This window comes from Neoarius graeffei, chromosome 2, assembly GCF_027579695.1.
Source record: "Neoarius graeffei isolate fNeoGra1 chromosome 2, fNeoGra1.pri, whole genome shotgun sequence".
Taxonomy (NCBI): domain Eukaryota; kingdom Metazoa; phylum Chordata; class Actinopteri; order Siluriformes; family Ariidae; genus Neoarius; species Neoarius graeffei.
In genome coordinates, this window is record NC_083570.1 from 118,722,670 (window position 1) to 118,745,929 (window position 23,260).

General features: G+C 42.6%; 1 protein-coding gene across 1 annotated transcript in view; it reads right to left on the reverse strand.

Moving 5' to 3' along the window:
• The window catches only part of LOC132870783 (uncharacterized), a 74,356-nt gene that overhangs the window by 20,432 nt on the left and 30,664 nt on the right, over positions 1-23,260 (reverse strand). Inside the window, exons 6-7 of the mRNA XM_060904645.1 lie at positions 20,899-21,051; positions 13,748-13,900 (exon numbers count right to left, since the gene is read on the reverse strand). Of these exons, the coding sequence (XP_060760628.1) occupies positions 13,748-13,900; positions 20,899-21,051 (306 nt within the window). The remainder of the gene's footprint in view (positions 1-13,747; positions 13,901-20,898; positions 21,052-23,260) is intronic.

Consider the following 23,260-nt stretch of genomic DNA (forward strand, 5'->3'; position numbering starts at 1 on the left):
TTTACTTCATTTTATTATTTTATTTCTATTATTGCTTAATTCTCATATTATTTTTATTTTTCTCTCTCTTCTTCCCTTTTTATTTTATGTAATTTTTTTGTTCACTGTGTAACAGGGGGCCTGTCATCTTTTTGTGTGTAGTGGTGTGCATCACATGTGTGGCATAAAATGTAAATATTGTAGCTTAATGAATGTGTGCAGCAATTGCAAAAAAAAAGAAAAACCCTAAGTGGTGTTTTATAAACTTTGTGACAAATTTGTAGTGGTGTTGCTGTTGAAGCACAATTCTAGTTTTCATCTGTGTGTACTGATTTGTAGATTGGCTTACCAATTACCTGGCTTGCCCTCATTTCGTGGTTCATTACCGCTGATTGTTCTCCCTTTTTCTCGTTTCAGCCCAGCCAATCCGTGAACCTCATGCTTGATTGGATGCTGCATAAAAGTCACACAACAGGGACAACAAGGGACTCTGTACAGGGAGCACCGGAATCCCAAGTGTTCTGGTAGCAGTGGAGTGGTAATTTTTTTTTGTCTGCTTGGGTTTGCCTCTTGTTCCTGCTGTTTTGGTTTTGCCATGTCTTCTGGCTACGGGTCCTTTTTCACTCGGGGAATTATTCCACCAGATACGTGGATTTCTGTGCTTCCTTGCCTTATTTTAAGGCTTTCTGATCTCCGGAGGTGATCTGTGTATGTATGTGGAATGTCTAGTTGGCCTACCAGAGCAATTATTCGGTGCAGTGAGTAGGCATTGTAAGATTGACATATCCACATGGGGAAAGAATATGTTTTAAATTGGTGGTTTGATTTATGTATTTATAGGCTAGTGGAGCGCCCACTGCCTTTTGTTGTGAACTTGAACCTCTGTTTTACCTTTGAATGTAAATAAATGTTCAACTTTTTTGAGTGTTTCTTACCCAGCCACAAGCTTAAACGAACTTTAGTGTGACTGTAATTTTAGTAAACATTGCCCCCCTCAGGGCTGGCATAGTTGGCTATCTGTTATCCCTTTTCTTGGTTTCAACTTGAAGGGGCCTACAACTGTTGTCTTTACTTCTGTAAAGCACATTGAACTGCCACTGTGTATGAAATGTGCTATATTGCCTTGCCTTTTAAATGATACATTTTTCTCAGTTTAAACATTTGGTGTCATCTGTTTTTATTCTGAATAAAATATGGAATTTTGAAACTTCCACATTGCATTCCATTTTTATTTACAATTTGTGCTTTGTCCCAACTTTTTTTTGGACTCGGGGTTGTAGATTAGATAAATACTATTAGTCCCAGAGGGAAATTCAAGGTATCCAGTAACCTTTTCCACATTGCACAAGATCAATACAAAACTAAATAGCATTATACGAGGAGGTCATATTTTAAAAAAAAAAAAAAAAAAACTAAAATACCAAAGAAATAAAACATTACCAATAAGAGCAAGTAATAGAATATACAGCTCTGTGTGGGAGGTAGTGGGGTTGTTCAGTTGGCAGTAACCACTCACAGTGCAAATAAGAGTGTAATGATCAGTGTAAATACTTTGTGGACAGTTACAGATATGTGCAGTGTGTTTAGTGGTTTACGGTAGATAAAAAGCATAGTATATTACATGATGGGCATAATTGCCTCCACCAAGGAGGTTATGTTTTCGGTAGCGTTTGTCTGTTAGTAACATTATGGGAAAAGTTATGAACAGATTGCTCTGAAATTTTTTCCAGAGGTCTGACTGGGCACAAGTAACAATCCATTAAATTTTGGCGGTGATCTGGATCCTGGATTTTTTTTTTTAAAGGATTCTTGGCAGAGGTCTGCGCTCTCCAAGTGCTTTTCTAGTTAAAGTATATATCAGTAGGGGAGAGTGGGGAGGAGTGAGCCACTTAAAAATTTTCTAAATTTAGCCAGGGTTAATAAAGTAATAAAGGTACTTGGCAACTCAGCTTCGGTATTTGTCGGGGGCTCCAGGTTTCCAGTTGGGTCACGATCTTCCTTCTCAGGTCAGCAGCTCTTGTATTGAGTCTGTTAGCTGTTGGGGCTTGGTACCCAATCTCTGGTTGTGGGGATGATGACATCTCCCTGCTGACCTGTCTTCCTGGCTCCCCCTTGCCGTAGCATCGTTGTTGTATTTCATTAATCTCTAGTTGTGATAGCAGATTTCGATTATGGATGTTGGAACACTGGGCTAACAGCCCAGGGTTAATAAAATTATTATTAAATTAACCCAGTTAACTTGTATGAAGTCACCAGGGAATTCCCCTGACTTCAACCCACAGTGGATGGAAGCCTGGCACCAGTGGCGGTTCTAGACCAAAATTACTAGGGGGGCCGAGGTGGGGCCAGTATTTTTTCAGGGGGGTACATAAGGAAAAAACGGCAATATTTAAGCATTCAAAATGTTTAGTTTAGTTTATTTAAAACCCAAAAAAAATACATTGAGCATAAATACAATGAGATAAACATTCTGTCTCAATAGCCTAAACATAAATTGTGCTCAATAAATCTTAAAACCATGTTTCTCTTTTTTGTAAAATAAGATTTCTATTTTTGCATACAATGAACCTTTTATCTGTCCAATGACACTTTTTAAATTCACAGCATGAATGAATTTTCTTTTTCACAGCATGAGACTTGAATGTACAATCACTATCTTTATCTAAATCACACTGTCATCATCTCACTCTTTATGTACAGCAGGGGGGAAAATAGAAAGAAAAAATAAATTCACATACAGTGGTCTCAGAATCACCCTATAGCATTCACAGCAGGCTGAAACACTACAACAACAAGATTCTGCGATTGTGACTCCTTGAGAAACGGTCTACAAATGCATCAAGGTTCAAAGCCTTGGACCTTCTGGATTCAATGCTGAGCACACCAAGATTGCTTAGACGCTCCTCACTAATGGTGGACCGGAGGTACCGTAGGTCTTCACTAGTTTCAAAGTGGAGAAACTCCGCTCACAAGAGGCAGATCTCACTGGGAGTGCCACAGCTATTTTGCATAGTCTAAAGAGCTCAAAAAATACTTCTTTATATGGCTCAGTGAAACGTGTCAACGCTACTGTATCTGATGGCTTTTCAATCAAAAAACTTCGGACGTGACAGCTGTTATCACTCACGTCCGAAGTTTACAATTCGCGCTGCTGCTGGTCGTTCTGCTGCAGGTAACAGTGTGCGTGTAGCGCTTTAAGGAGTCCATGCAGAACACTCCGTCATGTCAGTTCCGATCTTCGAGCCAGCGCACGTCAAAATTAATAAATCTTATTATCTGTTCAGCACAGGGGCCAGGAGCAATTTTACAGGGGCACTGGCCCCCTCTGGCCCCCGTTTAAAACCGCCTATGCCTGGCACCCTGCTCACAATAGGAGAACAAAAGTCTAAAATTCAAGGTAGTAAGTAAATATTTCACTTAACATGTTTTTTCATCCTATTGTCTAATAAACCAAGATAACAATCACGTTGTTGTTTATTAGGCATGTACTATGGTATTGTGTGATGACATAACCTGGGCCACATCCTTCCGTTCAAATGTAGGTCGACATCAGAAGCAATGGTGGGTCGTTTTGGGAGGAGTGAGCCACACAGTGCATGGGAGGAGTGAGCCTAGGCCCACTCCTCCCTTAACTAATCTTGTGTCATGGTGATACATTACCGTACTAATAATTAAGGTATGGGGCTATAATCCACAGATTACCAATAATCCTACCAACCCTTACCATTGTTAAATCTCTTCTCTCCGGGCAACAATATTGCCTGTTAATCAAGATCAAATTTTCTCTAAACTATCACCCAAAATTGAAACGCTGTTAATTTGATTGTGATGGGATTTCCTTGCATTTCAGTCACTCCCAAAAGGTACCATGCCATTCCAGTACAAGAAAGAGGGAAAAGTTTAGATCAACGCCAGCTGCTGACATGTTACGGGCTACAAAACGTGTTCTTGAAGGATCTGAAAGTATCAGTGCTGTTGCAAAGCAAACCGGTATACCACGTGCTACCCTCAGACACTATGTAGACAATGCTAGAAAAAATGGCCTGGAGGAAGCAAGAATGGCACCAAACTACAAAAATGTTAAGATTTTAGATTTTTTTGATATCTTTACTGTTTTACAAGTTTTACAGTCTGATTTGTTTTTTTTTAATAAGTTTCATTTGTTACAGTTCAAATAAAAGTTTGTATTTCATGACAAATGTCATTTGTTCATGATTTCAAGCCAGTGGTCCAGTCCTCCCCATGGGGTGGTTCACACCTCCCTTAGATCGGGAGGAGTGAGCCATAAAATTAACAGGCTTTTTCTCCCATCTGTAGAACTGATGGTTGCACGATTAGTTGTACAACTTGGTTCGTGTTGCAACTACTCTGAATACCTTTCATTTGCATAGGATCATTTTAACTTCGGCCCTTTTATTTTGGCTAGGGGTCCAAAAATAAAAAAAAGCGGCTCACTCCTCCCCACTCTCCCCTACATATAGTATGTGTGATAGTATACATTATATAATTAGTATATATTGTTAGTATATACAGATATAAGTACTGTAAGCGGGTACCTTATAACAGTATATAATAAGGTAATATACAACATACCAGCTTATCTATTATCTGTGTATACCCATCTATGCATATAATGTACATCTATGTAAGCAGCAGAAAAGTGCAATGGACATGAAATGAGCAGTGTAACTAGTCCTGAGTACATCAGAGTCTTATTATTGCTGAGCCGGGAGGAGTTGAACAGTCTAATGGCCTGAGGGACAAAAGACTTCCTGAATCTATCTGTGGTGCAGGGCAGGGACAACAGTCTGCCACTGAACAAGCTCCTCTGCCTGATGATGGCGCCGTGCAGAGGGTGGTGAACATTGTCCATGATTGAGAGCAGTTTGCTCAGGGCCCTTTGCTCTGCCACTGATGTAAGGGACTCCGGCTCAGTTCCCAGCACAGAGCCAGCTTTCCTCACCAGCCTGTTGAGCCGTCCAGCGTCTCTCTTCTTAATGCTGCCTCCCCAACACACTACAGCACAGAAGAGGATACTGGCTATCACAGACTGATGGAACATCAGCATCAGTTTTTGGCAGATCCTGAAGGACTCGAGCCTCCTCAGGAAGTAGAGTCTGCTCTGACCCTTCTTGTAGAGGGTATCATTGTTCACTGTCCAGTCTAGCTTGTCATGCAGAGGTACACCCAGGTATTTGTAGGTCCAGACCATCTCCACATTGACCCCCTCAATACAGATCAGCTGCAGAGTCAGCCTGGACCTTCTAAAGTCCACAAGCATTTATTTTGTTTTGTCAATGTTCAGCTGCAGGTGGTTGGATTTACACCACAACACAAAGTCCTGTATCAGGCTCCTGTACTCCTCCTTCTGTCCATCATGAACACATCCCACAATTGCAGTATCATCCGAGAACTTCTGCATGTGGCAAGACTCCGAGTTGTATTTGAAGTCTGATGTGTAGAGAATGAAAGAACTGGAGAGGACACAGTCCCCCGTGGTGCTCCCGTGCTGCTGATCACTGTGTCAGAAATGCCATCCCTGATCCTGACATGTTGTGGTCTCCCCATGAGGTAGTCTGTGATCCAGGAGACCAGATGTGTGTCCACCTCCATCTCCTGCAGCTTATCTCTCAGTAGAAGGGGCTGGATGGTGGTAAACACACTGGAGAAGTAAAAAAAACATGATCCTCACTGCACCGTTCCCCTTGTCCAGATGAGAGTGAGTTCTGTGCAGAAAATAGAGGATGGCGTCATCCACTCCCACCTTCTCCCGGTACGCGAACTGCAGTGGGTCCTTAGCATGGTGGACCTGGGGTCTGAGGAGGTTCAGCAGCAGTCGGTCCATGGTCTTCATCACGTGTGATGTCAAGGCGACTGGTCTGTAGTCATTCAGTTCCTTTGGATGTGTTTTCTTGGGAACTGGAATGAGGCACAACATCTTCCACATGACAGGAACCCTCCCGAGGCAAAGACTCAGGTTAAAGACATGTTGGAGGGGCTCCCCCAGTTGGGCAGCACAGGCCCTCAGCATCCTGGGACACACCTTGTCTGGGCCTACTGCCTTCCTGGGGTGGAGTCTCCTCAGCTCTCTCCTGACTTGGTCTGCGGTGAAGATGGGGGGACTGGAGGAGTGGATGTGTATTCTGTCTGCAGGAGGTGTTGATGGCTCTGATGATGATGTTGGTGGTGGGGGTGAGGGCTGATCTGCCAGTGATGGTGACGAGGTGACACCTGCTGCAGGAGGAGGGGGCAGCAGGAGCAGGACAATCAAACCTGTTGAAGAAGTGATTAAACTGGTTTGCCCTGTCCATGCCCCCATCTGCTGAGTTGCCGCTGTTCTTCTTGCAGTCTGTGATGGTTTTCATTCCCTCCCAGACCTCCTTCATGCTGTTTTCTTGCAGCTTCTGTTCCACCTTTTTCCTGTATGACTCCTTGGCCGGCGGCACGGTGGTGTAGTGGTTAGCGCTGTCGCCTCACAGCAAGAAGGTCCTGGGTTCGAGCCCCGGGGCCGGCGAGGGCCTTTCTGTGCGGAGTTTGCATGTTCTCCCCGTGTCCGCGTGGGTTTCCTCCGGGTGCTCCGGTTTCCCCCACAGTCCAAAGACATGCAGGTTAGGTTAACTGGTGACTCTAAATTGACCGTAGGTGTGAGTGTGAATGGTTGTCTGTGTCTATGTGTCAGCCCTGTGATGACCTGGCGACTTGTCCAGGGTGTACCCCGCCTCTCGCCCGTAGTCAGCTGGGATAGGCTCCAGCTTGCCTGCGACCCTGTAGAAGGATAAAGCGGCTAGAGATAATGATGAGATGAGAATGACTCCTTGGCCTCTTTTAGCTGGACTTTGAGTTCCCCCTGTACACGCTTCAGCTCTGACCTGTCTCTGTCTTTGAACACCCTCTTCTTTTGGTTGAGGAGGCCCTTGACTTCACTGGTAATCCAGGTAATGCCCTCCTTGCCCGGTCTGTGAGTTTTGGTGGGCGGCCTTTTCTGGTCAGGTTTGTAGTTGTGCTATATTCTTTCCATTTTGCTATAATGGATTTGCTCTGTGGGATATTCAAAAAGTTTGTGATATTTTTATAACCCAACCCTGATCTACAGTATACTTCTCCACAACTTTGTCTCTGACCTGTTTGGAGGCTCCTTGGTTTTCATGTTGCTTGCTTGTGGGTGGTAAAAGAGAGCAACTGGACTTGCTTGAAGATTCTTGAAGACATTTCACCTCTCATCCGAAAGGCTTCTTCAGTTCTGCTTGACTGGTAGGGAGCATCAGGTATTTATCCTCTCATGGATGAAAAGCTCATCTAAGGTGTCAATCAGTGCGTTTACATTCACATAGAGAAAATCGAATTTCTGCCGTTGCTCATCTGAAATTGAAGTTCTAAATGGCATGTAACCACCTTAGCTCAGCTGAAATTGAACCGAACTTGATTTCTCGGAATCGAGCTACACGACCTAGATTATGCGATTTTTGCCGAGCTACTTAGTGCATGTAAACCCTATCGAGCTACGTAGTCGAGCTACTTACTTCAGCACTGCCCCTTCCGGAAGTGACGAGTGACGAGACCACAAGCAGGAAACACAACAGCCTCGGTCGGAAAAAAAAAAAAAAAAACAGCCTCGGTCAGCATGACACGTCACCTTAGCCGCCCACTTTATTAGGAACACTTCTGTTCATACATACAAACTACAAACACTCTTCTTAGAGTTTAGAGTTTATTTTATTTTTAAAAGGGACAGTGTACAAATTAAACATTATCCTTGTGGTAAGGACAGATGTCTGTACCAGCTTATAGCAGTACATGCTAATTTCCGCCTGTAGTCCCTTTGTTTATACTCTTGAATAGCTCTTCTTCATGACGACAACCGGAAGTGTACCAACACGATGGGGCGTGTAGCGCCACCTGTGGCTCGGGTGCACAATGTACCTCACACAATAGCTCGATTTCACAGTATGCATGTAGGATTGGATTTCTCTGGCACCCCTGCTGGGACCCTTTGCTCGATTACCGACAGCAGCTCGATTTGGATGCGCATGTAAACGTACTGATTGAGTCATCCTGTTGGTGTGGGTCACTGGGGGTTGGTTGTGAACGGCCTCAAGAGTCATTAGGATGATCAGTGGATTGCCCATTAGGGTGATCAATGGAATGCTGATTCTCTCTGTCCTCCTGTGAATCACTGAAAACAGCTGGATTTTGGTGTGCATTCAGTTATCTGGGAAGTGTGCCAAGGACTGCATTGTAGGTGGCTGATAAATAATGTCTTAGACCCCACCCTCTGTTCAGTGATGGCCGTTCCAGGTTGACAAAAATGGCTTCTTTAACTCCTCGCTCATACCAATGATACTCTCTGGCTAAAATGCGTACGTTGCAATCCTGAAATGAGTGTCCTTTGTTGTTAAGATGAAGGTAGACAGCGGAGTCCTGGCCTGAGGAACTGGCTCTCCTGTGTTGAGCCATGTGCCTATGAAGCGGTTGTTTTGTCTCCCCAATATATGAGTCCGTGCAGTCCTCACTGCACTGAATGGCATACACTACATTGTCCTGTTTGTGTCTGGGTATTCTGTCCTTAGGGTGGACCAGTTTCTGCTTCAGAGTGTTACTGGGTCTGAAATGTACCGGAATGTTGTGTTTGTAGAAGATCCTCCTGAGTTTCTCAGATAGACCAGAAATGTAGGGAATGACAATGTTCTTGCGTTTGTTCCTGTTATCCTCCTTGTCCATTCTATTCCTTTTTCTGCTCTTGAGGAAAGACCAGTTGGGATACCCGCAGTTCTGAAGTGCTTTCTTGATGTGATTCTGCTCCTTCTCTTTTCCCTCTATTGATGTAGGGATATTCTGAGCCCTGTGTTGCAAGGTCCTAATGACCCCCAATTTGTGTTCCAGTGGGTGGTGAGAGTCAAAGAGTAGGTACTGGTCTGTGTGTGTGGGTTTCCGGTAGACCTTGATGCTCAGGCTTCTGTCTTGTCTAATGTGTACATCACAATCCAAGAAGGCTAGATTATTCCCACTGACATCCTCCCGAGTGAAGTTGATGTTAATATCCACTGCATTGATGTGCTTAGAGAAGGCTTCCATCTCATGGGTTTTGATTTTAACCCAGGTGTCATCCACATATCTGAACCAGTGGCTGGGAGCAACTACTGAAAAAGTGGTCAAAGCTTTATGTTCCACTTCCTCCAGGTAAAGATTGGCCACAATAGGGGATACCGGTGAGCCCATGATGCATCCATGCTTCTGTCTGTAGAAACTTTCATTAAACTGGAAATATGGTATGAGCGAGGAGTTAAAGAAGCCATTTTTGTCAACCTGGAATGGCCATCGCTGAACAGAGGTGGGGGTCTAAGACATCATTTATCAGCCACCTACAATGCAGTCCTTGGCACACTTCCCAGACAACTGAATGCACACCAAAACCCAGCTGTTTTCAGTGATGCACAGGAGGACAGAGAGAATCAGCATTCCATTGATCACCCTAACGGGCAATCCATTGATCATCCTAACAACTCTCAAGGCTGTTCACAACCAGCCTACAGTGACCCACACCAACAGGATGACTCAATGACACCTTAGATGAGCTTTTCATCCATGAGAGTATAAATACCTGATACTCCCTACCAGTCAGACAGAACTGAAGAAGCCTTTCGGATGAGAGGTGAAACGTCTTCAAGAATCTTCAAGCAAGTCCAGTTGCTCTCTTTTACCACCCACAGTTTACCATGACCTGGATGACTGAGAATCTTCACAGACATGGTGCTTGCTTAGTAGTGTTGCAGAGTCAGGGTCCTTCCAGAACAGGTTGATTTATACAGACATCATGTGACAGATCATGTGACACTTTGATTGCACACAGGTGGATCTTAATCAATGAATTATGTGGCTTATGAAGTGAATTGGTTGGACCAGCTCTTATTTAGGGGTTTCATACAAAGGGGGGTAAATACCTGTGCATGCTCCAGATTTTTTTTCATCTTAATTATTGTTTGTGTCACAATAAAACAACAATTTCCACCAAGCATGTTGTGTAAATCAAATAGTTCTAATCCTCCAAAATTCCCTTTTAATTCCCACTTGTAATGTGACAAAATAGGACAAACACCAAGGGGGATGAATACTTTTGCAAGACACTGTCGGTATTGTGTTCTCATTTGCTTTATTGACTGGCCATGTACTTTAACCCTTTGATGCACAAGCTAAGCAAACCCAGCTTAAAGCATATACGCAGAGCCATGGCCTCACTTTCATTTATAAATGCTTTGAGACCTCAAGAATGGCACAGGAATAGTTTTAAGCATTAACAATGAATCTACTATAGTAATTTTTATGATTAAAGTGATTTATATAGGTAGCAGTCTGAGTGAATGGCGTTGACGTCCGTAACGTCATAACAGGAAGTCTATCGGTCTCATCGCCATTTCCGTTATACTAAAACACAGAACTGACTGCAACTCTGAGCCTCCATTTTGAGCTAATTTATTGCCATGCCACATAGATGTTTTTGGCCGGTGCAGCGACATGACAGAAACTGGATTTATGTTGCATTCATGGCCCAAGAATATTCAAACTGCAAAGATTTGGATGCGTTTTGCGAGAAATTCACAGGCACGTTGGGTGCCTATGAAGTGGTCTCTCCTCTGCTCTGCACATTTTACTGAAGACTCGTACGAAACCTCTGATCTGTTGAGGAGCGTTGGCTATAAGCCCGTATTGAAAGAGGGTGCAGTACCAACAACTAAAGAAAAAGAAAACTACAAGAAAAGGAAAGTATTTATTTTATTTATTTATTCTTCTTTAAAAGGAAAGTAAGTTCAGTTGCACCAGTCCTCCCGGAGTGAGCTGAGGGTCGTTGCTAAAACCCTGGATGGAACAGGACGGAACATATTGCTCGGGCAGTGACCTCCCTGCAGTTGTTGCTAAAACCGGTGACATCCCGTTCCATCCTGGGTTTTAGTAATTGTTTGAGCCGAGCAGTAATGGTGAAATACACAGTATGAAGAAAAGTGAATGAGTGTAGCAGCCGTCTTATTTCTAAATTGGATATTGCTGCCATCTCACCCTTACATGGAAGAAGTGAATGAACGGAGAACTGAATGAACAACTGAAAGTCAGATTGTTTCAAAAACAATCGGCCTTCAGGAAGCGAGAACATAGACGGGTAAGCTCCGACTCTCATTTGGTTAAAAAAAACAATAACGTTGTTTACCTGCATTTAGATTAATACATGTAACTTGTATTGTGTGTTTAAGTTACCGGTATAAGATTATTTAATTTGCTTCCGAATGTGATTGTCTCAGTTCATCTGATTATTTAATGAGCCTTTTATGTTTTATCAGTGAAAATGCATGCATGTACAAGTATGTTGCATAAGTTATAACACCTATCCTGTTTTAATGAGAGTCAACCCACAATCAATGAAGTCAAATCAGCCCATGTTTACATTAGACCGTATCAGCGGATCATCAGATTAACGTTTTTAAAACGATTAGTGTGCACACAGCAACACCAATACACGATTTGCGTGCACACAGCAATACCAATACACGGATATGCTCGGCTCCGCAGGCATCCTGCGCTCCAAATCACTCCGCCCTGAACAGCGAGTGCCCTCTGGAGGGTGCGCACTCCAGCCCTGCGCAGCTCACAGAGCGCGCGAGTGAAGTGCACAAGCTGTGATTCGGGACTGAGCCGCTGTGTGTGTGATCCCAGTGCATATCACTTACCACTTGCAAGTGGAAGGATGGCAAGCCTAAAGACAATCATAACTACACAATGGGCAGTATTTGCATCAGTATTTGCAGTATTTTCATACTTTTATACTCTTTAATGAAAGGTGATACAAGGCGGAAGTCCGCGCCGTTTTTCAGCAGTCGCGTCACATGACCAACGCCAGCAAATCAGGAAGGTGGATGTCACAGTGACGTTGTCCAATGAGACGCCAGCTAGAGCTCAGCACAGCGTATCCGCGTATTCTGAATGTTTACACAGCACCGGAGCTGACACGATCTGGATTGAATACGTGGACGCTGGCAGATTCCCGTTTCCCAGCGTTTCCAGGCGGTTTAATGTAAACGGACAGTGCATCCGCGAAGAAAACGAGACAGATACGGTCTAATGTAAACGTAGCCTCAGTCTTAGTTAAGCAAGTGGGTAATGGTATTTCTTAATTTCACCATAAATTTTTATTTATATGACTTTGGTCTATAGCTGTAAAAGGCCTCGGCCTTAAAACTGGTTACCGCAGTGATGTCACGCACTCAGGGCTGGCTGGCTCAGCGGGGCAGCTCCAATGCCAACTTTGCGGTCGATTTTTACTCTCAAAAATATATTTTTTTATTCCCATTTATGCAGCATACAAGATTCAAGGATGGAGATACTATCCACTCAGAAATTTATTTAAAAATAAAGGCTCTGAGTATCTCCTTTAAATAAAAACTCAGCCGGGTCATTTTGACCCAGGTTGTGCATCAAAGGGTTAAAAGAATGGATCTACTTGCACAATAGATGCAGTAAGACACATTCCTCTAGGGTGTCTGACATCTTTTTGTTAATTTTATGAGGTAAAGGAGTAGATCTGGAGGGTCCTCAGGCATAGAGTGTTTGGTAAACTGGGATGTATGGATGCTGTCAGTCCCCCACTCACTTGCTCACTCGAGTTTGTTGACGGTGTAGTGGCTGGCTGCTTAATGTCCCGGGGCTCTTTCATGCCTGTGTTACCTTCTGGCTCTCCCCTTTTAGTTATGCTGTCATAGTTAGTTTTGCTGGAGTCAGTGCTTGCACTCAGCGCAAAATGTATCCTGTTTCTACTCCTCAGGTGACAGTGGGCATACCTAACAACCTGTGTTCTCTCTCTCTCACTTTCTCTCCCCCTCCCCCAACTCTGTCTATCCCTCTGAGTTACATGTCAATCCTGAGATCGAGATGCTGACCGCTTCTGCTCCTCGGACCTGCCTGATCCATCCTGATGTCCTGTGTCTGGCTGGAGTCTCATCACATCACTCCTGTGGAGGACGGCCCCCATATGGACAGTCAAAAGCTGCACTTGGAAGACACTCTGGACACTTACAGTAATGCTTTTATGGCTGAGGACTACAGTTGACTCGCTAACTTTAGGACTGCAGTTGTCATGAACAGTTTTCCACTTAAGATTCCATCAATGAACAGTTTATAACTTCAACAAAACAGACTTCATGTTAAAACTGTTAAAATGTTATAATCACACTATCTGTTATCACCTAAATGAGGGTGGGTTCCCTTTTGAGTCTGGTTCCTTTCGAGGTTTCTTTCTCATATCGTCTGAGGGAGTTTTTCCTCACCACCATCACCACAGGCTTGCTCATTGGGGATAGGCTAGGGATAAAATTAGCTCATGTTTAAAGTCACTAAAATCCTGCAAAGCTGCTTTGCAGCAATGTCTATTGTTAAAAGCGCTATAAAAATAAACTTGACTTGACTTTTTGTTTTTTGTTGCCTACTCTCATCCACTGATGGATCACAAAGTTACTAGCCCCATTTAACCCTAGATCTTAGCCAGGGTATAGAATATATGCAATGATCAGCCATAACATTAAACCCACTGAGAGGCAAAGTAAATAACATTGATTATCGTGTTACAATGGCACGTGTCAATGGGGGATATAATAGGTAGCAAGTGAACATTGGTGTGTTGATGTGTTGGAAGCAGAAAGAAATGGCCAAGCATAAGGATCTGAGCAAATTGTAACTTTACATGTTTCTCACAGGTGATTTCATATGAAAAGTGTACTAGATCGCTCACCTGAAGTTCTGTAATCTGAAGCTCCTTGATGATCTTCTAAACTGGTCTTGTGAGTGTTGTTTTGAGAAGTTCCATTTCCACCATGAGTTACTCTGGTGCTGGTTATTCTTGTCCAAGTCATCTGTGTGGATGTGTTCTCCTCACTGACACTCTCTGTAGGAATGTAACTGAATTTGAATGCAATTTTGAGATTGAACAGATGATGTGTTCTGGACAGATACAGAAATGAACAGATATTGGTGTGTGGTTGTGATCAGGACTGGAATCCTGCAGGACAAAATAAAATATTCACTCGAGTGTTCAGTGGACAAACAACACAAAACACATTAATTAACAGTGAAATAACTAATATTCATATCTATCTATTCATCCATCCATCCATCCATCCATCTACCAATTGTCTGCCACTTAACTGGATTCAGTTATGGGGTAGCAGTTCCAGCAGAGATGCCCAGGCCTCCCTCTCCCAACCCTTCTCCTCCAGCTGTTCTGGGGGAACACTGAGGTGTTTCCAAACCAGCTGAGAAATATCTGTCTAGCATGTCCTGGGTCTGACCCAGGGCCTCCTCCCAGTTGGACAATGCCTGGAACATGTCACCAAGGAGGTCATCTGGGAGGCTGGAGGCAGATGCCTGAACTACCTCAGCTGACTCCTTTTGATGTGGAGGAACAGTGGCTCTACTCTGATCTCCTCCTGAAATTCTGAGCTCCTCACCCTGTCTCAAAGAGTGAGCCCAGACACTCTCCATAGAACACTCAGTCCCTCCTTTTCTGGCTAAGTTTTCCAGATACCCTAAACTGTTATCCAGAGCAGAAGAGTTTCCAAATACTCTAAACTGTTATTCAGTGCAGAAGTGCAAACAACAGTCACAGCCTGTTCCCCAATTTGAAGGTGCATGGATACAACCCTCTTGTTTGTCAGGGAAAACTCCAATGTATGAGTGCCAAACTGGTGGGATATAATTATAACTACACCTGCCTCTCAACAAGGGCAACTCCAGAGTGGTATAGAAGCCAGGCCCTTTCCAGGAGATTGGTTCCAGAACCAGCTTGTGTGTTGAGATGAGCCCAACTATATCTAGTATTTCTTACCCTCACATACAAGCTCAGGCTCCTTCACCACAAGAGAGATCACATTCTATGTCCCTAAAACCAGTTTTGGCCACCAGAGATTGGGCCTCATGTCTAAAGGCCCAACCACCAGGCATTTACCAACAAGGCCCCTCCCTATATCTGGCTCCATTGCGAGGCCCCGGTATCCCTGTTCCAGGCAAGGTTTTGTTCTTCCTCAAATGCCTCCTTCTTATAGATATCTTTTGAATAGCACTTAATCTGGCCCCTCACCTTTCACCAGTTTATCAAGGGAGACCCAACCAGGGGCAAATTGGCCCTGTCAACATAGCTCCTAGGATCACTCGGGCACACAAACCCATGGAGGGGTTCACATCTGTGTAGAAAATATTATCTGTTTTTGTTATCATATTATCTGTTTACATATCCTCAGGTCTGTGCATTTTGATCATGATACATATTATGTATCCGTAGAAATGTCTTCAAGTATCATGATATGATATTTGTGTCACATCACACAGCCCTAACACACACCTATATGCTACTGTTATTCATTTGTGTGTGTGTGTGTGTTAAGTTTCTTTATATAGGAAGTATATAAGAATGGAAAAAGATTGATGTTGCAAAATGTTGCCAACTTGTTCATTCCATGCCTAGAAGACTTGGTTCTGTCATTAAAAATCATGGCGGCCATACAAAGTACTAGATGTAGTAGTTTTTGTTGTGGGGTGTACTCATTTTTGCACCAACCTAATTTGAGTAAAACTGAAAAATGTGTAATCTAAGTTTATATTATTAACCTTACTTTCACGTTATACAACCCCGATTCCAAAAAAGTTGGGACAAAGTACAAATTGTAAATAAAAACAGAATGCAATAATTTAAAAATCTCAAAAACTGATATTGTATTCACAATAGAACATAGGCAACATATCAAATGTCGAAAGTGAGACATTTTGAAATTTCATGCCAAATATTGGCTCATTTGAAATTTCATGACAGCAACACATTTCAAAAAAGTTGGGACGGGGCAATAAGAGGCTGGAAAAGTTAAAGGTACAAAAAAGGAACAGCTGGAGGACCAAATTGCAACTCATTAGGTCAATTGGCAATAGGTCATTAACATGACTGGGTATAAAAAGAGCATCTTGGAGTGACAGCGGCTCTCAGAAGTAAAGATGGGAAGAGGATCACCAATCCCCCTAATTCTGCACTGACAAATAGTGGAGCAATATCAGAAAGGAGTTCGACAGTGTAAAATTGCAAAGAGTTTGAACATATCATCATCTACAGTGCATAATATCATCAAAAGATTCAGAGAATCTGGAAGAATCTCTGTGTGTAAGGGTCAAGGCCAGAAAACCATACTGGGTGCCCGTGATCTTCGGGCCCTTAGATGGCACTGCATCACATACAGGCATGCTTCTGTATTGGAAATCACAAAATGGGCTCAGGAAAATTTCCAGAGAACATTATCTGTGAACACAATTCACTGTGCCATCCGCCGTTGCCAGCTAAACCACTATAGTTCAAAGAAGAAGCCGTATCTAAACACGATCCAGAAGCGCAGACGTCTTCTCTGGGCCAAGGCTCATTTAAAATGGACTGTGGCAAAGTGGAAAACTGTTCTGTGGTCAGACGAATCAAAATTTGAAGTTCTTTATGGAAATCAGGGACGCCGTGTCATTCGGACTAAAGAGGAGAAGGACGACCCAAGTTGTTATCAGAGCTCAGTTCAGAAGCCTGCATCTCTGATGGTATGGGGTTGCATTAGTGCGTGTGGCATGGGCAGCTTACACATCTGGAAGGACTCCATCAATGCTGAAAGGTATATCCAGGTTCTAGAGCAACATATGCTCCCATCCAGATGACATCTCTTTCAGGGAAGACCTTGCATTTTCCAACATGACAATGCCAAACCACATACTGCATCAATTACAGCATCATGGCTGCGTAGAAGAAGGGTCCGGGTACTGAACTGGCCAGCCTGCTTTCCAGATCTTTCACCCATAGGAAACATTTGGCGCATCATAAAATGGAAGATACGACAAAAAAGACCTATGACAGTTGAACAACTAGAATCCTACATTAGGCAAGAATGGGTTAACATTCCTATCCCTAAACTTGAGCAACTTGTCTCCTCAGTCCCCAGACGTTTACAGACTGTTGTAAAGAGAAAAGGGGATGTCTCACAGTGGTAAACATGGCCTTGTCCCAACTTTTTTGAGATGTGTTGTTGTCATGAAATTTAAAATCACCTAATTTTTCTCTTTAAATGATACATTTTCTCAGTTTAAACATTTGATATGTCATCTATGTTCTATTCTGAATAAAATATGGAATTCTGAAACTTCCACATCATTGCATTCTGTTTTTATTTACAATTTGTACTTTGTCCCAACTTTTTTTGGAATCGGGGTTGTAAGTTAAACAGATGTTATATTAAACTTTGTCTTTTCAACATTTTGGAAATTGTTTGTGTTCATTGAGATATTGTTTAAAATGTTACTTTTCAAAGGGGGTGTACTCATTTACGCTCAGCACTGTACATACACACAAACACACATGCACTTTTCATGGCCAGGAAGCATAAACAGAACTAAATAACATCTGATTGATATTAAGTTACTCATTTAACTTCATCTGTGAAATTTCATCTGTGACTATTCATATTTCAGCAGGGGCGCCGCTAGAAATCTTGGGCCCTATGAAAGATTACAATTTAGGGCCCCCCCGGTAAAATTTTCAAGCTCAAGCAACTGAATTTGTTTTAAGTCGTTCAAATTCTGTAAAGCTGCTTTTCGACAATGTTTATTGTTAAAAGCGCTGTACAAATAAACTTGATTTGATTTGATTTGATTTAAGTATTGTACTTAAAAACTGTAAGCGAGTGAAACATTCAGTGCTGTTAAAGAAAAATAACTCACACCGGAATGAGATGGGGGTGTTCAGATGAAATTAGCTTTTCTAATCCAGCTTCTGGTCAGAGAGGATGTGACACAGATGTAGATGTGTGTAAAATGCAATAGCTCATTGTTAGTCAGTGGTTTTGGTGAGTTAAACATAAGTGTGACACTTTCACACACCTAAATGTAGACCATCATCAGACTGAGAGATAATGTGAAATTTCATCTGTGACTATTCATATTTCAGCAGGGGTGCCGCTAGAAATCTTGGGCCCTATGAAAGATTACAATTTAGGGCCCCCCCCCCAGTAAAATTTTCAAGCTCAAGCAACTGAATTTGAAGTCTGTTTTTGGCTGGCACTTCTACTTTACTATGCATGTGATCAGCTACCTAGCAAGTTTAGGTGATACAATTATTTGGTATATGAACATTTTAAATGCAGAACTGTCAGAATTAGACTGAATAGACTGTTGCCTTAAAATGAAAATTCCATGATATATATTATGGAAGATATATATATATATATATATATATATATATTTTTTTTTTTTATTAGCAACTATTATTAGGCCACTCAGTAGCTTATGGAGTTCATTCAATCCAAATGTTTGTGTTGAGAGAAATTGCATGCATCACTGTATCAGTATGGATTTATAACATTCTGTATGCACATTATGGATACTCCAGAGCCCTCCAGCAAACATCATCAATAATCAGGATTACAAAATGTATTCCTTTGTTTCCTCCATTTATTGACTTATTGTATGTGATCAAATCTATGCCTTGATGAATAACTACACTAGTTTTTTGATACAATTACAGAGTGCACTCCAAGAAATCCACTAAGTGTTTTTGGTTTCTTTTAGGCATCACACATTTATTAGAAAACACAGCAAATGTTCAAATATTCAAGTTAAATACTTAGCAACAGTATCAATAAATCCACACATGAACAATAGCAATGATATCTATGACCACAGCTAATGTGCAAAATATTAAAGTTAAATACTTAACAATATCAACAAATCCACACATGAACAATGGCAAAACACCTAGACTTAATTATACAATAAAGATACCTATGAAAAAAGGTGATTTCTTTTTCACACACAGTGTGATATCCGGACTTCATAATTTATCACACCTGCTCCTGCTTAGCAACTTCTAGAATGTACACCTCTGTTGCGCACATAGAAAAACTGACAGCTGATCTAAGCTGCGCTAATAGCGGCGCTGTACACACATGGAGCTACACATTTCACTGTCCCGCTCCCAGAATCAGACTGTACCATTAGTAAAAAGGGTGGAGGGGTGAAATGACAATATCATAAATAATTCAAGGAAAATGTTATAGCAAATCATAGCCATGTATAATTTGCATATTATATCAGATGAAATGAAATATTTTATTTCAAAAACTTATACAAGGCAATACTATTAAAATAATATTAATATCCCTCACAGGCCCCCCTGTCAGTGCCAGGCCCTTAGGGCGTATTCACACCTACGTTGTTTGGTCCGGACCAAACGAACCAAATTTCCCTTGGTCCGGACCTTTTGGGTTGGTCTGAATACAAACCACCGAACTCTGGTCCGGACCAAACAAGCGGACCGAGACCCAGCTGCAAGGTCGGACTCGGTCCGGACCAAAGGAACCCTGGTGCGGACCTTTTGGAGGTGTGAAAGCAGACCGGACCTAATCCGACAGTTTTGCTTTTTTGTACCTCGGGAGCTTCCGTCGTTTGTCGAGCATTATGGGAAACAGAGTCTTGACACTCCACCGCAAAGTGCAAACACTGTTTCGGTTGTCAAGAGAACCTTACAACAGTCGTTCAGTCATTCAGACCAGTGGTAGGCTAGACTACGGAGTACAAAAAATGAGTAGGGGGCAAACGTGGGCCGAGGAAGAAATGCGTACCCTTGTGGATATATGGGCAGATGTCCACATATCTGAGCTTTTGGAGAGAACACACAAAAATGCCGACGTGTTTGCTGTATTCAGTGAGAAAATGAAGGAGAAGGGGTTCACGCGCTCCCCAGAACAATGTCGGCTAAAAGTGAAGAAACTCCGTCAGACCTACATTAAAATCAGGGACATTTGTTCAAAAAGTGGCGGTACTAGCGACTTGCGTGAAGAGCCAGAACTGTCACAACATGATGTGCGCTCATCAGCGCTATCCTCCGTGACTACTTTTGAACTTAACGCTTTGTGCGCGTGTCGTCTCTGACCAATAGCTGAACGACCTCAGGGCGCGTGGCTTTGTTGACAGATTTTGGTCCGCTTACTAAAATGTACAGTATGAAAGCGAACCGCGCCAAAATAAAAAAATAAAAAAAACATTTGGTTCGGACCAAAGCAAGTGAACTATCGAACTATCCTGGTCTGAATACACCCTTAGAATCGTCCTAACTTCCCCCCCCAGCGGCGCCCCTGCATTTCAGAGACAAAAAGACTCTTTTTTAAAATTAAAACAGAAATAGCAGTGTGCTATAATAATTCACAGCCTGTTTAACACACAGACAATGCAAAAATACTTCTCCAGATTTACACACGTCTTAGTGTAGAATAACAACCGCAATTTACTCGTGTGTTCTGGAAATAACATCATCCTGTATTTCTAATATTTAACCAAAACTGAAAATTTATATTGACGTAATATATTTAATCCATGCCAATGTTAGCATCATCAGTAGCTACATACTAAAGAGGGATGGTTTGAGGATCAAATATCAGTCACATCACCACCGGGTTTTACATCCAAATATGGCCACCTTGGACTCCATTTCCCATCAGCCACCACCACTGCCTCATCTAATCCTGATTATACACACGTGTTTTCAGTTTCCTGCTTGATTAGTGTAGTTAGTTAAATCCTGTGGTTTCTGGTAGTTAAGTCTCTTATTTGTTTGGTTCACACATTATAAATTAAAACAACATGCACTTGAGTGTGTCTTTACTGGTGTCTGACAGGAAATATATTTTCTATTGCTGTTTTTTTTTTTTTACTTTCACATACCTTTTTACACAAATAATTTTTGGTTTCAGATATCCAATGTGATTTTCTCACATTTCATAAATAGTATAATTCCAGATAAGGCCCACATGCACTTTCAGTTTTTTCAGAAAAACTTATGATCCCATGTGAAAAGTGTACTGGATCTCTCAAACACACCTGTAGTCCTGATATCTGAAGATCCTTTGTCTTTATCTATATTGGTGTTGTGAATGGTGTTTTGAGAAGCTCCATTTTCACTATGAGTCTCTCCAATGCTGGTTGTTCTTGTCTGAGTTGTTGGTGTGGATGTGTTCCCCTCACTGATGTTCTCTGTAGAGATGTAAATGAATGTGAATACATTATTGAGACTGAACAGATGATGTGTTCTGAACAGATACAGAAATGAACAGGTATTGGTTTGTGGTTATGATCAGGACTAGAATCCTGCAAGACAGAATAAAAAAAATTCACTACAGTGTTTAGAGGACAAACAATGCATTCAGTAACACTGAAATAACGAATTCATATCCATCCATCCATCCATCCCTTTTCTGCTGCTTATCTGGATTTGTGTTATGAGGGCAGCAGTTCCAGCAGAGAGGCCCAGGCCTCCCTCTCCCCACCCACCTCCTCCTCCAGCTCTTCTAGGGGAACACCAAGACATTCCCAAGCCAGCAGAGAGATATCATCTCTCCAGCATGTCCTGGGTCTGCACGGGGGTCTCCTCCCAGTTGGACAATGCCTGGAATACCTCATCTAGGAAGCATCTGGGAGGCCGGACACAGATGCACAAACCACCTCAGCTGGCTCCTTTCATTGCAGAGGAACAGCAGTTCTAGTTGGAGCCCCTCCCAAATGTCTGAGCTCCTCACCCTCTCTCTAAGTGTCTCATAATAAATAAATAAATAAACTAATTTCTGCTGCTTGTATCCATGGTCTTGTTATTTCAATCACTACCGACAGTTTGTGGCCATAGGTGAGAGTAGGAATGTAGATAGACCAGTAAATCAATAACTTTGCCTTTGGTTCAGCTGTCTCTTCACTACGACAGACCAGCATAACCAAGTCAAGTCAAGTCGTTTATTTTTATAGTGCTTTTAACAATAGACATTGTCGCAAAGCAGCTTTACAGAATTTTAGTGACTTTAAACATGAGCTAATTTTATGTCTGTCCCTAGTCTATCCCCAATGAGCAAGCCTGTGGCAATGGTGGCAAGGAAAAACTCCCTCAGACAACATGAAGAAACCTCGAGAGGAACCAGACTCAAAAAGGAACCCCTCCTCATTTGGGTGATAACAGAGGGTTAGAAGCTGCACCAATACATCTGTTAATCTCTTGCTGCATTCTTCCCTTACTTGTGAACAAGACTCCAAGATATGTGAACCTCTCCACTTGCAGCAAAGACTTATCCCCAGCTTGGCACAGATGGGCCCCATTTTCTGGCTCAGAACCATGTCATCAAACTTGGAGGTGCTGATTCTCTTCCCAGTCACTTCACATTTGGCTGTAAGCTGCCCCAGTGCAGGCTGAATGTCATGGTCTGATAAAGCTAACAGGACCACATCATGTGCAAAAAGCAATGATGCAGTGCTGAACTCACCATACTGGACATCTTCCAGCCCTCAGTTATTCCTAGAAATTCTGTCCATAAAAGTTATGAACAGAATCAATGACAAAGGGCAGCCCTGCTGGAAACCAACACCCAACTGGAATGAGTCTGACTTACTGCCAGCAATGCAAACCAAGCTCTCACTCTGATTATACAGGGCCACAATGGCCTGGAACAGCAGGGCCAGTACCCCATACTCCCAAAGCACTGCCCACAAGACTCACCGAGGGACCTGGTTGTATGCCTTTTCCAAGTCCACAAAGCATATGTAGACTGATTGGGCAAACGCCAATGCACCCTCTAGCATCCTTGTAAGGGTAAAAAGCTGGTCCAGTGTTCCATTCCCAGTACAAAAATCTCACTGTCCCTCCTGAATCCAAGGTTTGACTAATGGATAATCTCTCCTCTCCAGCACCCTGGCATAGCTCTTCCCAGGGAGGCTGAGGAGTGTGATCCACCTGAAGATGGAACACACCCTCTAGTCCCCTTTCTTAAAAAGGATGACCATAATTTCAGTCTGCCAATCCAGCAGCACTGTCCCTGACTTCAACATAATGTTGAAAAGGCATGTCAACAAAGATAGCCCCACAAAATCCAGAGCCATAAGGAACTCAGGACAATCTCATCCACCCCTGGGGCCTTGCCACTGAAGAGTTTTTAAACCACCTCAGTGATGGGATGAAAATCCCCTTCTCTGTCCTCACACTCTGCTTCCTATAGAGAAGGAGTGTCCATGGGATTCAGGAGACCCTCAAATTATTCTTTCTGATGCCCATGTCCTCAGTTGAGGTCAACAGCACTCCATCCCCACTGTATACCATAGGTGCAAAATAGTGCTTTCCCCTCCTGAGTTGTCTGTTTACCAGAATCTCTTTGAGGCTGACTGAAAGTCATGCTGTGTGGCCTTATCAAACTCCACCCACACCCAA